At 49.0% G+C, this 16,271-nt stretch overlaps 1 protein-coding gene across 1 annotated transcript in view; it reads left to right on the forward strand.

The window, feature by feature from the left end:
* RAMP1 (receptor activity modifying protein 1) overlaps positions 1 to 14,839 on the forward strand; it is a 33,452-nt gene extending 18,613 nt beyond the window's left edge. The window contains exon 3 of the mRNA XM_079783278.1: positions 14,243 to 14,839. Within this exon, the coding sequence (XP_079639404.1) occupies positions 14,243 to 14,498 (256 nt within the window). The 3' untranslated portion in view covers positions 14,499 to 14,839. The remainder of the gene's footprint in view (positions 1 to 14,242) is intronic.
* Positions 14,840 to 16,271: the final 1,432 nt, after the last annotated feature.

Below are 16,271 nucleotides of genomic sequence, written 5' to 3' on the forward strand. Positions count from 1 at the left end.
AGATTACTAACTGCCCTGTTTATCAACTTTGCAACCTCAGTTTGGGGATGAAATCAAGCCTCCGTGTCAGAATGTAAAAGGTCAGAAGCAAGCCACACTGAGCAGATCCTGGCACGAGTAGAAGGAAGAGCAGGCAGGTGGACCACATCCTGGTGACGCGGGGGAGGCTCTGCACAGCGCCTTCCGCTCCCAGCTCCCTCGTGGACACACTGCTTCCACCCTGCCCCCAGCAGCATGGAAACCCCAGAGCTGTCCAGGCTACGCACACGGGACTTCGCTGTCCAGGGAGGCAGGTCAGGCGTGCTCACGCGTCGAAGCTGCCCTCCTGGGACTGTCCCAGGGAAAGGGCAGGGCAGCAGGTGGTGGCACAGAAGGCAGTGGTGATGAAGCTGTGCTCTGGTGTGCAGTGTTGTGGTTTGTGTGCGGTGGGGTCAGCCAGGTAGGGGACGAGAGCAGATGCCCCTCCTACGGCTGACCTTCGGCCCAGCACTCCTCCTGCTCAATAGGCCGTTACAGCCTCTCCCAGGACCCATCCTTCCATGGGTGGCCCTCTCCCAAGCACACGGGGCCAGGGACACTCTCGTCCTCTGTGGGGGAGCCTTCCCCCTGCAGACTGTGGCCACCTTTCCCCCCAGGGTCTTAGGAGACTTAAGCCTGGACACTGTGCACAGCTCCTGGGCCAGGTGTGTCTTCAGTCCGAGCTCCCTCTTCTCCTGGCTTCTTGTCTCAGTGAAAACATGGAGAACACACCTTCTTACAAATACACTCCTGTGGGTAGCAAGGCAAGGTGAGTTTGCCTTCACAGCCGGGGCCAGGAGTGGACAGCCAGCTCCCGGGCAGGAAGGCCACTGAAGGGGTCCTGATTTCTCAGTCCGACTTATGTTCAGCCCCTCCCAGGTTTTGCCGTTGTAAATGAACTGCAGTGCATGTAGCTGACTGCTTTTTTGGACTCGTTCATTGAAGAATTCTTGCCAAGGGACCTACATAGCACAGGCCATGAACATTCCAGGGTTCTTAGAGGTTTTGCCCAGTTGCCCTTTCGAAGAATTTTACAAAGTTTTATGACCAGAATCCCATGGAAATGTTTCTTTCGTTCGTGGGTCCATGAGCACTGAGTTTGTCGAGGTGGTGTTCTTGCAGGCTGAAATGAGAGTTCCTGTTTTGGCCTCATCTGCCCGCCTTTGGCTGTTAGGAAGGCCAAACTGCTTTCTCCTGCAGCTGTTGGAACTTGTTTTTTCTGGAGTGCAGATCACCTGCTCATAACCTTTGCTATCTGTCTCCTGAGTCATTGGGGGTATTTTTCATCTTCTTTTACAAACTCTTAAATATTGTAGAGATGAGTCATTTGTCATGTTGTTCCGTCTTCTCTTCAGGTGTCACTCCTGTCTGTTTTAGTGATGCCTGTTTTTCGTGCTTCAGCTCCTTAGTGATTCGGTTTGGGCACGCTGCCTCCTCACTCCTCGGGTCTGTGGTTTGGTCACAGGGCTGTCTGCTCCACAGATCCAGTAGTTGCAGTTGTGAGAGTCATATGGCCACAATATTATGTTCTGTTCCTACTTAGTTGCCCTGTGTTTTAGAATAATGTTTATCTCCTTAACACTGTGCGTAGTTACATTAAGACAAGAATTAGAATTTATTTCCTCCCTACCTCAATTATCCTAACATAAGTTAAATGATATTTCCTACGTTCGTTGTCATGTTATGCTTAGTTTAACACCTAATGCATTAGAGTCTATTTCTATTTCTTTTTAATTCCCACCCACACAACATGCATTCCGCTGTGTGTTACTCAGCTCATTCCTGTGTTTCCAGGTTTTTGTGTACTCAGTAATGGGCTATTAGATTCTCTAATTCTAATTATATTCTTACTAGTGGCCCAATGCACAAATTTGTGCACATTGAAAGGAAATTAATTAGAAGAAATATTTTAATATCGCTATTCTCCCTTTCTCTATAATAGAAGTGTCAGAGATAAAAGAAAATTAGTAAAATGTACATGAAAATAATATATAAATTGATTAATAAATAAACAATAACAACATGATATAACAATGAATGTTTTCCATGAAATTTTTACTGTCAGGATCTTTGTTTATCATTAATTTTTTAAATATGCCAGGTATTCTGGAAAATGTATATCATTTGGACAAACTTTGCCTTTGCTACAACATCGAGTAAATTTTCCATCAGATGGTTTTTCATCGGAGAAATTTAGGGATAGGCAAAATTGACATGTAATAGTCATTCCACCACAACTGTGTTCGATAATTGCGTCTTCATTTACCTCATTTTCACTGTGAAGGCAGTTCCTACCAGTATTGGTAGTACTTGTCGATGACTGTTCTTCAGACATATTCTGTCAACAACATCACTTTCTTTCTGCTTCAGAGGTACATTGTGGCAATAGTTGGTCTTCAGGCATATTCTGTCGACAATTTTGGCTTCAAATGTCAATAAAAACGTGATGTCATTACCCAGCACCCACAGTTACTGTTTTCAGACTGGGCTGGGCTGGGCTGTGGGCCACATTTTGCACCATGGGGTCTTGGCAGTGTTGGCTATGAGTTGGTGGGGTGTTGCTCTGGGGTGGTGGTGGGGCCTGTGTCCCACTTGGGGGAAGCCAAGTGTTGCTTTTTGGGCACCAGGTTTCTCTGTGCACGTCATGGCAGCTCCTGTGTTGAGCGTCAGCCCCCTGGTGGTCAATGCACATCATAGCAACCGGTTGGACGGTTGGACACAGCATATTAGCCATATATATATATATATATATATATATATATATATATATATATATAAAATTTATTATATATTTTATTATATAATTATATATATAATTTTATATATATATATATATATATATATATATATATATATATATATATATATATAATTTCTAGTATCTTTTCCAACAGGTTGTTACGTATATATATTCTGCTGTTTTTATAGCACTTAGATTCCATGTTATGCTGCTGCTATCAACTGTGAAATATCATTAAATGTCTCCTTAATCACATTTAATATTTTTTGTTTTGCTATTCTTTGCTTCATATTAACATTGAAATCCCAGTATTTTAACTACTTGAAGTTAACCCTTAATTCTTTTGAATCTTCCGAGGTAATTCTGTGTTAATTATCTCTCTCAGAAACTGCTTATGTCGTTTTATTGTTTCATCTGGAGAGTGCTGAGCCTTGTAACAAAGGAAATTATATTGTATTTGTTCTTTATTTTCAATCTTTAGGCATTCCGTTTGGGATGTTGATTTTTATCTTTCCACACCGATTTCCCCCCTCTTTTCTCCCTCCTGTTAAAACATGATTTTTTTGCCTTTATCTTTTAAATGAGGTTAACATATTGGCACGCTCTTTTCACTCACCCTGAAATGTGAAACACGGGTGTTCTGACTCCTGTGTTGGTTTCCTTACACTGTGAAACCACATGCTTGGCCTTTGATGAAAGAGCAGGACTGTCTCTCTCAACCCCCATCCCCACCCCATCTCCTCACTGATTTTAGTTCATGTTCTAAAACCTGCTCTTCCTTCTGTGGCCTATTTTGGTTTATTTCTTACACTGCACTGTTCTGACTTGTATCAGTAACAACCCTTGGGCCAATAGGGTTCGGTCACTTATCTTTGCAAATAGGCTGTTAACTCAAGCTCCTCTTATTATTGTTATCATCATCTTTCCCTTTGACATGTAGCTTTTAAATTCAGGCAACTATTCCGAAGTAGAACCTAGAAATAAGCCATGCAATTAATGCCTTCCCAGAATTCAGACATTTTTTACAGAGCTTTTCGCTGCCTTTGTAGCTGAGTGACAGCTCAGCAGGATGCTAAGTACACTGAGTGGCCAGATTATTATGATCTCTGAACGCATAATAATCTGGCCACTCAGTGTGTGTGTGTGTGTGTGTGTGTGTGTATGTGTATGTGTGTGTGTGTGTGTGTGTGTGTATTTTAGAGGCCCAGTGCATGAATTTGTGCATGGGTAGGGTTGGCCAGCCTGGCCAGAAGGAGGGGACATGGGTGGTTGGCCAGCCTGCCTGCTGGTCGAACTCCTGGTCGAGGGGACAATTTGCATATTAGCCTTTTATTATATAGGATATACACTGAGTGGCCAGATTATTATGCGTTCAAAGATTGTAATAATCTGGCCACTCAGTGTATACGCTGAACAACCTCGATTTCTAGAGTTTGTGTGACTGTTGTTTGATTATCTCTGAGGTTTTTATGTTATCAGGGACCCAGAGGAGACTGACTTATTTTGTAAATATGACCTCCTCCTTACTGGTGTGGTCGCTTACAGGTTGCTAGAGCCAGGGGACTGGAAAGGGACTGGATGATGAAGGTGTGGGGCAGGCAGGACCTGGCCGAGACTGTGACTGTGTGGGGCGGAGGGGAGGGTGTTTCCTGTGGGCAGCTCTCAAGATACATGTCCTCAGACCCTGGGCAGCCAGGACCTTCTGGGACTGACTGCTGCCTCACCCGCCCCCTCCAGTTTGTCCCAAGCAGGGCGGAGTCTGAAAGCCAGGTGTATTTGAGGTTCGGCAGGGTCCCTGTGACACTTATTTCTCTGTGTCTTCACCATCCTGATGCCCTGGGGCTGCTCCCCGATCCAGGCTTGAGTCCCAGGATGGTTTTGAATCACAGAGAAACCCCCACGGATGTCTGGAAGGTTCTCCCTTACTGCATGGACAGGTGTTCACAGGAAGGCCGGGGCAGGGGGGGAAGGGTGGCCTGCTCCTGCCACTATCTTGGCCATGGTCCTTCTCCTTTGGAAAGTTTAGTAAGGGCACCTTGGCACCTCGAAGGAGTTCAGAACCAGATTTAACTTTGGCTCAGCAGCTGCTGCCTGAGGACTTAATTGGTGCTGGGCCAGTGGGTGACCGCTGAGTAGCCCCTCATGTTCCTGGGGGATGAGCCCCAACAGTGAGTGAGGATCGGCTCCCAGCTCCAGCCCTCTACCTGCTGTCAGGGCTGCCCCTCAGGAACCGGGTGAGAGACTGCCCTGTTGGCTGGCATGACCTTCTGCTCAGGGGAAGCTGTCTGGCACAGCAAAGCCACAGCCACTGTCCCCTCTCCTGGTAACATAGTGAGATGCCCTGGGATAGTGCCACCCTGCCCAGAGGTCACCTTCATGGGTTTCAGGCTGACCGCTGTGCCAGCGTGGCCAGCAACCTCACAGCCTCCACTGCCTCAGGAGGGCCCCAGGGTCCCTGCGGAATCCAATGGGATCAGGGAGGCAGGTTGCCAGGCAGGGCGGCGGAGAGCAGTGGCCTGATGGTGGGACTGAGGGTGCTCTGCAGAAAAAAGCCCTCCTTCCAGCCCCCAGGGTGGCTTGTAAGGGTAGTGTCCTCAGGGTGTTAGTGTCCAAATATAGTGCCCTGGCTGTCATGCCCAATCCTCGAACTTGGACACGTGTGCACACCCATGTCCGGGTGAGGGTGGGGGCCCTGGGCCCAGGGGGAGCCCTAGACCTGGATGTCCTCACAGGGCATTGTGGTGAGGCCAGCCCACAGTGGGCACAGCTGGGTGATCAGCCATGGTTCCCTGTCATCTCAGAGCCCAGGGCTGGGATGACTACAGGCACAGACCCCCACCTGCCAGGCACTCGGAGGACACCCCATGTCTGTTTTCTGTCGTCCAAGAGTGGCAGTTTTCCCGGGTCTCCCCAGTCGAGAGCTCTGTGAGAAACTGCTCTCTCCTCCCCAGCAGTGACACACCAGCCCTGCCACTGGTCTTCCTCCTCTTACCTCTAACCTCTCTGCTTTAGCATGTTCTTCCTTTTCAGAGAGAGAGAGAGAGAGAGAGAGAGACCACCTTGCTCAGCCAGAGCCCCCTGGTCCAATACAGTGGAGGCAGGGAGCCGGTTGCAAAGCCCTGGGTGGAACTTACCTGCGCCATCCAGCTGTGTACCTGAAGCCTGCTGTGTTGTTGGGTATTTGTTGGTGCACATGCATGCTGGGATTCCACAGATAGGGTGGAGCCCGCAGTTCCCCTGTGCTTTTTATTTTTTTGCAAAGATGTCAGAAGTTCCTGTTCTGTAACTGAAGGAGATGAGCTGTAGTGGGAACGTTGGAGAAACCTTAAAGTATGCATTTCTGTGCACGCACTCCAGTGGCCAGCCCTGGGCCAGCAGAGATGCGCACGGCTTCTTCCGCGGTCTCATCAGATTTCCAGCTTGATCAGATCTCTCGGTCCTGCGGTTTAGGGAGGGCTTGATTGCACAATATCCACCCCACACACACTCCCGCTTCAAGTCCAGGGGTGAGGAATGAGTTCCAGGTGCACAGCGGCTGGTATACTCGCCCACGCCTGGGGCAGTGTCCTAGACTGAAGTGTTTTTAATCAGTTAGCAAGACTTCCTTTTACATTCCCTGAGGTGTCAAAACCAAAAGCCTCCCTGTCTGGTGCAGCCTGACAGCTCACACAGGCGAGGCTGAGTGGGAAATGGCAACCACTCGCAGGGCTGCCTGCTCAGAGGCCCTCCGTGGAGGTTGGATGGCCTGGCACGCTCACTCTGAGCCCCACGCAGGCCAGGCCACCATGTGGCTTTCTGTCACCAGAGGAAGTGGCCGGGTGAGCAGACTGCCCCGCCCTGCTTTGGAAAAGCTCCTCTGTGACTATTTTGGAAATCCTGGTTGGAAGGCCTGACCCCAAAGTCGGAAATCAGGTGGTAGAAGACAGACCTGGACTCCTGGAAATTAAACAAGCAGATTCCTGGCTGTAATGAAAATGCCTCTAGGGCTCCAGGAATAAATGTGGTGTTTGCAATGGGTTTGAGAGATTTTTGTCACGTTAAGAACTTCTTCCTGATTTGCAAGGTTGTTTCTTTTATACAGAGAGGAAGGGAAAGGGACAGAGAGTTAAACATCGATGGGAGAGAAACATCAATCAGCTGCCTCCTGCACACCTCCTACTGGGGATGTGCCAGCAACCAAGGTACATGCCCTTGACCAGAATCGAACCTGGGACCCTTCAGTCCGCAGGACGATGCTCCATCCACTGAGCCAAACCGGTTAGAGCAAGGTTGTTTCTTTTTTATCGGAAATGTTGAATTTTATCAAATGCCTTCTCAACCTGTATTGAAATGATTGTGTGTTTTTTGCTTTGACATGATGAAATGGGCTTTGACAGTCACAGGTTTAAAGCATTCCTGAAATAAACCTACTTTAAAGTGTTCTGTATGGAGAGCTTAAGTTTGCTAACAGTTTTCATAGGACATTTGTGTCTATTTTTAAGTGACAGTGGAGTACATCTGTTACGCCGAGGCACGTGGGCATGCTGTCTTCAGAGGAGAGAGAGAGAGAGAGAGAGAGAGAAATTGATTTGTTGTTGAACTTATTTATGCATTCATTGATTGATTCTTGTATGTGCCCTGACTGAGGATTGAACCCACAACCTTGGTGTATCGGGACAACACTCTAATCAACTGAGCTACCTGGCCAGGGCTTGGTTAACTTTTTTAAAAAAACTGGGAAGCTCACTTTTTTTTTTTTTTTTTTTTTTTTTTTCTATAATCCTAAGAATTGGGAAGAACTGCCTGGATCTGCTGCCTTTTGAGATTGTAATTTTTAAATAGCATTTCCCTTTTTTTTCAGATTTTCTGCTTTTTAAGTCAATACTTGATAGTTTATAGTTTCCCCAAAAGTATCCCAATTTAAAAATTTTCCAATTTTTAACATAAATTTTTTGCATATTAATCTTTCATACTTTTTCTCATTTCCTATCTGTGGTTTTGTATATTGATGTTTTCTGTGTTTTTTCTGGATTAGACTCTCCAGAAATGTGTCCATTTCATCATACCTATTTTTCTGAAGAATCCGCTATTGAATTTACTTATTATCCTGTTTTTTTTAAAAAATAAAATCAATAAATATTAGTTTTTAATCTTTTTAAAATAATTCTTTATTGTTGAAAGTATTATATATGCCCCCTTTGCCCCCCAATAACCCCCTTTTAATCATTATTAATGCATTTAAATTAGTTGCCTTTTGGAGAGATTTATCTTTTTTTTTTTAAGTCTTGGTTTGGATACTTATTTTTTTTTCTTCTTTTGTTTGTATAGTAATAAGATAATTTAAATTTGCGATGTTTGGCTCTACTCCATTAATTTTTACATACAGTATCACAATTATTGTTTTCTTAATAACCTGTAACTGAATTTTTAAATTCTTTTAATTCCCAAAATTTAATTATTTAATTCTCATAATTCCCAAAATTATGAGTTATCTTTCATTTCTACAAATTCAATATTTTAAAATATGTCTTTTTCTCACTAATTTCTAGTTTTTAATACTGCAGTCAAAGAATATTGACTTACAGTTTCCACTTTGGGAATTTATTGAGTCTTGTTTGCTGCCTAAATAATAGGATCCTGGGATTGCTGAAAAGATGGTTGATTCTCTGTAGAACAGAAACATCGCATAGAGTCACTGAATCCAGTTTACTAACTTTATTTTTCACACACCTTTATTCTAGTTTGTATCTACGGAACCTAGAGAGGTGTAATTCGCCAGATGTTAGAGGTGCCTGTGTCCTGTAGGCTGTGGTGACACTTTTCTCGGTGTGGAATGTCCCTCTTGCCCCACGTATTGCGGTTGGCATGGGATTGAGCCCCTGGCCCACACACCCTCGGTGCAGGAAAGTGGAAACTGGTGATAGAAATATGCATTGTGATAGCCCACCACCATGAGTCACTTCTGCCTACTCCTGGGCACAGGGACAGGGCCACATGAGCGGAGGGGACACCCTGGAAGGGGCAGGCCCTAGGAGATGGGAATGGGGTGGGGCAACCTGTGTGTGTTGACAGCCCAATGTAGGCAGGACCAAGCTTCAGATAGGGGTGGGGGTGTCATAGGTATCAGATGTCCCAGTCGCTGTCTGAGGAGGGAAGGAGCCTGCAGAGTGTGGATGCCCCTCCCCCAGAGGGAAGGGTGCGGGGAGCCTCGGTGAGGAGATGGACGGGCTGCTGATGGAGGGGGAAGGCTCCTGGGCACACAAGGGGGTTCCTGGTGGGGGGTCAACTACCAGGGGAAAGTTGGGAGAGAGGAAGGGAATCCCTGGAGATGGATGGACCTAGGAGAGGAGGCCCCTGGGGAGGGGCGCCATCTGGTGGCTGGGCCTTTTCTGCAAGGAGGCCGTGGAGTAAGGGACGAGGAATCCTGGAGGGTGGTGGTGGGTGTGAAGAGAGAAACTTGGGCACCTGGGACTGGGTACAAAGGGGGGTCCTGTCCTCAGGGCCCAGCCCCACCCTCCTTGCTCCTGGTCCTGAATCCCCTTGGGGACTGGGCGTCTGCCCCGCAGCTTTCCAACAGACCGCAATGTCGCCCATCCAACTCAGCAGAGAAGACATGAGAGTTTAGGTGCCTGTCCCAGCTGGCTCCGGGGCGAATGAGAGTGGTGGAGGAAGCCAACCGCCTGCTCAGGCCCTGGGGACATCTGCAAAGCCGGAATGGGGGTGCGCTGGACGTGTGCCCCCACACTCCCTCTATGTCCCCAGCATTGCCGGCCAAGTGCCCCCAGGTCCAGGGAGGGAGCCATAGTGGCCAGGGGAGAACCTGCTCTGCTGGGGGAAGCGGAGGGCAGGGTGGGGTATCCTGCTCCTGGGACAGGGTTTACCTCGCCCAGTTAGGGGCAGAGATAAGCGGGGTGAAGGAAGGAATGCAGCCTGCTGGCTGGGCTCAGAGAGGCATGGGGTCTGCAGGCTCCCTGGGGAGGCAGGGCCCCCAGCAGGCCCCTGAGCCCCAGGCTTGCCAACAAGGGGAGGCCTGCCAGGCAGCAAGGGCTGTTGGCCCCCACAAGCCTCTCTCAGCCTGTCTGGCATTCGGTACCCACCCGCGGGGTTGGTCCGGAATAGCCCATGGGGGCCCTTGGAGGGAAGGTCTCCTGCTGTCACAGAAATGAAGAAGTGAGCCCTCCGTGGCTGCAAATGCAGGGACATCCGTGTCCAGTTTGCCACAGGCCTCTTTCCAGATAGGCTTTTCTGTATATAATTGTAAAATAATGTATGCTCACTGTAGAAAACTCAGGCAGTCCCCAGAAAGCGTAGAGATGGGAGAACAAAAGTCCCTCATATCACAACCCTGGGGTGACCCTCCCAGCATTCTGGAGTGATCCCCTCCTCCGGGGGCATTTTATGCTGAAACCACAATGTTTACACACCAGGTCTCATATGCTTTCTTCTGCCCAACACTGTAACATAAATATTTCCCCACCTCTTACACATTTCTTCATACTTATCAGTTTTTTGTTATTAATCCTCACCTGAGGACATTTTATTTCCATTGATTTTTAGAGAGAGTGGGAGGGAGGGGGAGAGACACACAGAGAAACATCGAGTGAGAGAGACACATCCATTGGTTGCCTCCCTCACGCTCCCTGACCGGGGCTGGGGATAGAACCTGTAATCAAGGTAATCGCCCTTGACTGGAATCCAACCCTAGACCCTTCATCTAAGGCTTATGCTCTAACCACAGAGAAAACTGCGAGGGCCCTATATATCATTTTAATAGCTATATTCAAGTAGCTTATCAGCAATTTCTTTTATTGCTATCTTACAGTTTACTGTTTTTCATAATTATAAGTTTGCAGTGACCCCCCCTTCTTACCTTACTTTTGTCTGCATTTCATGTTATTAACTTACGGTAATTCCTAGAAATAGAATTACTGGGTCAAAGGGTAGCCATAATTTTGAGTTTATTGATATATATTGCCAAGTTGCTTTTCAGAAAAGTTTTACTAGTTTACCTTTTACTAGTAGTGATAGGAGTGCCTGCCTCATTTCACTGCACTTACCAGCATTGAGTAGAATCCAACTTGTATTTCCAGAACTATTTAGCCAAAGGCACCATGGGTATTTCTGTGCTTGCACCCACCCTCACCCCTCTCTGTCTATCTGACAACGCACTCCCAATGTCAGTCTGGCACTTTGACAGACTCTACAGGCCAGCCTCAATGGGTCACTTCTATCTTCACCTGTCCCACTGCCAGGACACCAGGTAGTGCCACCTGCCCACCCCAGCAGCTATCTAAAGCTGCTGGAAGCCACCAGGTTGTGAACTCTCCCAGGTAAACAGAGCCAATAGTGATCAGATAAAGGGAACCAGAATCCCAGAGTGGTCTGTCCTCAAGTTTTTGAGGGCCTAGATACACATTGGTGAATTTATAGAACGAGAAATGTATCCTAGCCCAGCTGGCATGGTTCAGTGGTTGAGTGTTGACCTATGAACCAGAGGGTCACTGTTCCATTCCTAGTCAGGGCACATGTCCGGGTTTCGGGCTTGTTCCCCAGTAGGGGGTGTGCAGGAGGCAGCCGATCAATGATTATCTCTCATCATTGATGTTTCTATCTCTCTCTCCCTCTCCATTCCTCTCTATCTAAAAAGAAAGAAGGAAGGAAGGAAGGAAGGAAGGAAGGAAGGAAGGAAGGGAGGGAGGGAGGGAGGGAGGGAGGGAGGGAGGGAGGGAGGGAGGGAGGGAGGGAAGGAAGGAAGGAATCCTGTTTCAGGCTCACAGCAGTTGTCAGGAGGAGGCAGTGAGAAAACGTCCACCTATTGGGCATCTGCTGTATTTTCGGCCGTTGATCCCCATTTAGCTTGATGTGCCCAGTAACCCCATTAGGTGGGCACCTGTGTCTTCATCTGGATATAAGGAGACCAAGACTCGAACAGGTGAGATGAGGCTCCCAGCATCACTTGGGATAAGAGGTGGACCTGGGATTTGAACCAGGTGGGTGGGGTGGCAGGGCCCAGTCTCAGATACTCCACAGCAAGCCCATTCAGAGCTAGTTTGAGGACAACAGCAACCATGAGTGTCCCCAGAGCCTGTGGGCATCAGTGGACACCTTTTGTCAAAACTGAGCAACCATGAGTTGTGGTGCTGGAGTCGTGACTGGGGCCCTGGACAAACTGGAAACGCCCACCATCACCATCATTTTCAGGAACATTACCAGCAAAGTTTTCCCGGGGGCCCAGAATAGAGAGTTCTGGCCTAAAAAGGGTAACTATTCTGAAAGAGCTAAATGAAAATGTTTTCCACAGTTATTTCAGGCCCTTAGTCAGTACTACGTTCTTTTGACAGAAGACTGTGCTCTGAAGGGATTCTTTTATCACAGTCTTGCTGACAGAGCTCACAATATTTATTGAACGTTTCAGCTGTCACTTCTGTATAAATAAACAGGATGAAGAGGCCCGGCTGTACGTGGAGCTATTTTTAGAAGGGGGTGGCTTTGCAGACTGGAAGGATAATGTTTCAGGGAGAGGGTGCCTTATCCTAGAATATCCCCCACAGCACAGGCTCAGCCTCCAGTGGCCTCAGCCGGGGGCCAGGGTGGGGGGGGGGGCGGTCTGAGGGTCACAACATCCTGGGTTAGGGGCTCCTTCCCATGCAGAGATGGCCACACCTCCTTCTAGGGACATCCCAGCTCCACTCCTCAAGCACAGAGGATGGGAGGACAACATTTAGGGTCAACTGTCACTGGGTCCGCAGAACACCTAACACTACCTGCTGGTCTGGTGGGTCTGTGGTGGGGAAAAGACAGTCATTCACACCAGTATTTGTAACACGTAGCCATGTGGTTGATCAACAACCATGCAAAGGGCTGGACGTGGTTTCCAACAATACCGGATACATTTAGCACTTACACGTGCCAGGCACTGACATGTTCTAACTCATTCTTTTCTCCCAATGAGACCCAACCTGTCAGGACTTCTGTGGCTTCTTCCACTTGTGTTTTGTACTCGAAACATGAGTCCTTGTTCACATGAGAAAACCACACACCCAGTGGGCACAGGTCCTGCACAGCCTCTGCGGTCTCTGCCCTCCCGTCCCCCACAGTCTCCTGCACTTTGCCCACTCACATGGTCTGGGGGAGGCTCCCTGCATCCTGGCACTTGAGGTAACAGCCCAGAGAGCAGTCAGACAGATAAAATAGTGACCAAGCAACTTAGAGACCATAAGCTTATAGCTGGAGCCAGGGGCCTTTGAAAGCCTCCCTCCATCTCCCCAAATTGCTGTATGGCTTCTGCTCTATTTAATCACTTTCTAGATGAAAAACAAGGAACAGTGTCTTTTAAATATCTTCATTTTGCCATGACTCAGTGGTTGGGCATTGACCTATGAACCAGGAGGTCCCGGTTAGATTCCTGGTCAGGGCACATGCCCGGGTTGCAGGCTCGATCCCCAGTAGGGGACGTGCAGGAGGCAGCCGATCAATGATTCTCTCTCATCATTGATGTTTCTATCTCTCCCTCTCCCTTCCTCTCTGAAATCAATAAAAACATATATTTAAAAAAATAAAAATAAATAAATATCTTCATTTTACCAGTTAAGGAGCTCTTCATTTCTTTGTGTGGGTTCAAAACTCTTTCTGTTCTCTTCTTTTTACTGAAGAATTTTAACATTTCTTGTAGCACACTGAATTCTTCCAGCTCTTTTTTCCTCTGAAAAGGTCTTTATTTCAACATCATATTTGAAAAATATTTTTAACTGGGTGTAGGATTCTGGGCAGACAGTTCCCCCATCTCTACCACCAGTACTTTAAAGATACCCCCATCATCTTTGGGCTTGCATAGTCTCTGGTGGGAAGTCAGCTGTGACTCATATCATTGTTCCCTGGAGGTGTCTTTTCTCTGACTCCAAGATATTTTTTTCTCTTTATCTTGGTTTTCAGAGTTTGGCTTTGACATGTCTGTGTGGCTGTTTGTTGTTGCTTTGGTTTTCTTGTCCTGTTTGGGGTACTTTGACCTTCTTGGGTTTGTGAATTGATGTCTCATTATTTTGGAAAATTCTCAGTCATTATCTCTTCAAATATTCCTTCTCCCCCATTCCCTCTTCTCCTTCTGGAACTCAGACTACAAGTTGGGGTTGATATTATTGAGAGTGTTGTGAATTTACCACAGCTCTTTTCTCCTTGTGTTCCATTTTGGGTCATTTCTACAGACCTGCTGTCTTCATATTCACTAAATTATTCCTCAGAATGGGCTGCAGATTTGCCCACCAGAGGGCTCATTGCCCTGAGCTGACATCTGAAGATGTTGGCTGTCCCACCTCTAGTCTGCCTTCAATGTGGAGATCCCCTAACTCAGGTCCCACCTTAGTTGCTGCCTACCCAGGGATGACCACCTGCTTTTCTTTTTTTTTTTTTCTTTTTTACCTTGTTTGAAACTAGCCCACAGACTATAAGCACGGTGAGGCCAGCTTCAGCATTACTTTTCCTCCTGACCACCTGCTTTTCTATCTGCAGGAGCTACGGAGAGCTCAGAGACTGCACCAAGTACGTGATGGAAAGGCTGAACTGCTACTGGCCAAACGCCGCGGTGAACAAGTTCTTCATCACCGTCCACCAGCGCTACTTCAGAAGCTGCCCTGTCTCTGGCCGGGCCATGCAGGACCCGCCCATCAGCATCCTCTGCCCCTTCATTGTGGTGCCCATCCTGATGACCCTGCTCATGACTGGGCTGGTGGTCTGGAGAAGCAAGCGCACCGAGGGCATTGTGTAGGCCGCAGCCTGGGAACTGCCCCATGCTGAGGCTGTGGGCAGGCAGGGAGGCCGGGAAGCTCTGGGCCTGGCCTGGGAATGGCTTCCTGGCCCTGATGGCAGAGCAGGCCCCAAGTCCCCTCGTCCTACCTGAGATCGGCTAACAGGATTTCGGAGCGGCGGTGGTGCAGGCATTAACCTGGAAGCCCCCAGCTGGAGGTGAAGGCCACCCTAGGAAGGGGGCTGGTGCTAGGAGGGAGCAGAACAAAACGGTCATTATTTCTGGGGAGTCTCCGATGTGTTTGCTCTCACCTCTAGCCAGACTGTGGATGAGAAGTTTGTGATTAAAAGGATGTCCTTGAATTTGGGAAGCGTCAGTATTTCTGGCTGTGGGTCACAGTAGAAGCGGGGAGAAACACTAGATGCTTCAGACTCTGTCTTCCCCTGCAGGCGGTGTTGCAGGGACCGATGGCAGTGAGGCCTGGGTGTGCACTGAAGGTGCTCCACAGGATCCTGAGGCCCCCACCCCTCCACAGTGCCTAGAACCACTGGCTCAGAGGACTGCGATGCACAGACATGTCGTGGCCAGGCTTGCTCAGTTTTGCGCAGCACCCCGCCCCCCGACTCCCCAAGAATGCCTCCCAACCCCCAGGTCCAGGCACCCACCACCCTGTCCTTGAGGGTTTCACCTATTTCCTCTGCAGGTTCCTGCACCCAACCCAGCACTGCTTCCCCATTCAGGATTCTTCCCAAGCCTCCACATGTAAACAGGCTTCTAGAAGGTTCTGGATCCCCTAAGGGAGCTCCCATACTGTCCCTCCCAGTTGTCCTCTGAGCTGAACAACCCCTGAGGTGCCTGCAGCCCCCAGCCTGCTCTGTCCTCCAGAACCTCCCAGCCCAGGACCTGTCCCTTCTCACCCTCAGCAGCATCCTCTCTGCCTCTGGTCAGCTGGCCAAAGCCATTACGTTCTGGACTCTTCCGCACTAGCACACCACAGCCACCAGGGCCCCCCATCCCACTGGTCAGGAAAGGGCACAGGTGTGCTCGCTGCAGTGATGGCCTCAGGGAACATGGGTTTCTGGAGTCCTCAGCACAGGACCTGGGAAGGGCTGTGAGCTACCTGCTAGACCCCAGCTTCCTCTGCCCTCAACTGTTGGAAACGGGGCTGTGAGAGCTGGGAGGAACAAGGGCAATTGTCTCCCGTTATCCCCGCTTCTCCCCAGGAAGCTGATGGCACAGGTGAGTCATGATTTGGGCTCCCGGACAGGAACCAGGTGGAGGAAGCTTCTGGTTGAGGCCCCGGTGTCCCTAGTCTTGGGTTTGCGGGAGGCTTCAGAAGCGGGGGGGGGGGGGGGGGGGGGGGGGCGGGGGGGGTGGCAGGAAGCAGCTAGAGGACCTCACGCTGCACCTGAGGACAAAGGTGTCGACACGTAAGGACAGCCCCCACCTGGCCGTGGTGGTCATTCCTCCTGTAATTAGCTGCAGAGGCCCTGCTTCCTGAACCTGTGGGTCCTGCTTCCTTCGGTGCTACTTCCTGGTCATTTCAGTAAACCCTCCTGCCCGGATCCACCACTGGTGGCAGGGACTCCGGCCCCCCACTCCCAGGGCAGCCCCATTGTCCCCAGGTTTCCACAGGTGGTCATGGCCTCACGGGGATCTGCAGGGCCCCAGCACCTCCCCCAGGGCTGAGCAAGGATCCTTCCAGAACCAGTTTGAGGGCTGTGGCATCTTCAAAGACAGGGCCCCGGCCTCCTATGTGCTTGCCGGCATGTGTGTGTGTGTGTGTGTGTGTGT

This window comes from Cnephaeus nilssonii (assembly GCF_951640355.1).
Source record: "Cnephaeus nilssonii genome assembly, chromosome: 10".
Lineage (NCBI taxonomy): Eukaryota > Metazoa > Chordata > Mammalia > Chiroptera > Vespertilionidae > Cnephaeus > Cnephaeus nilssonii.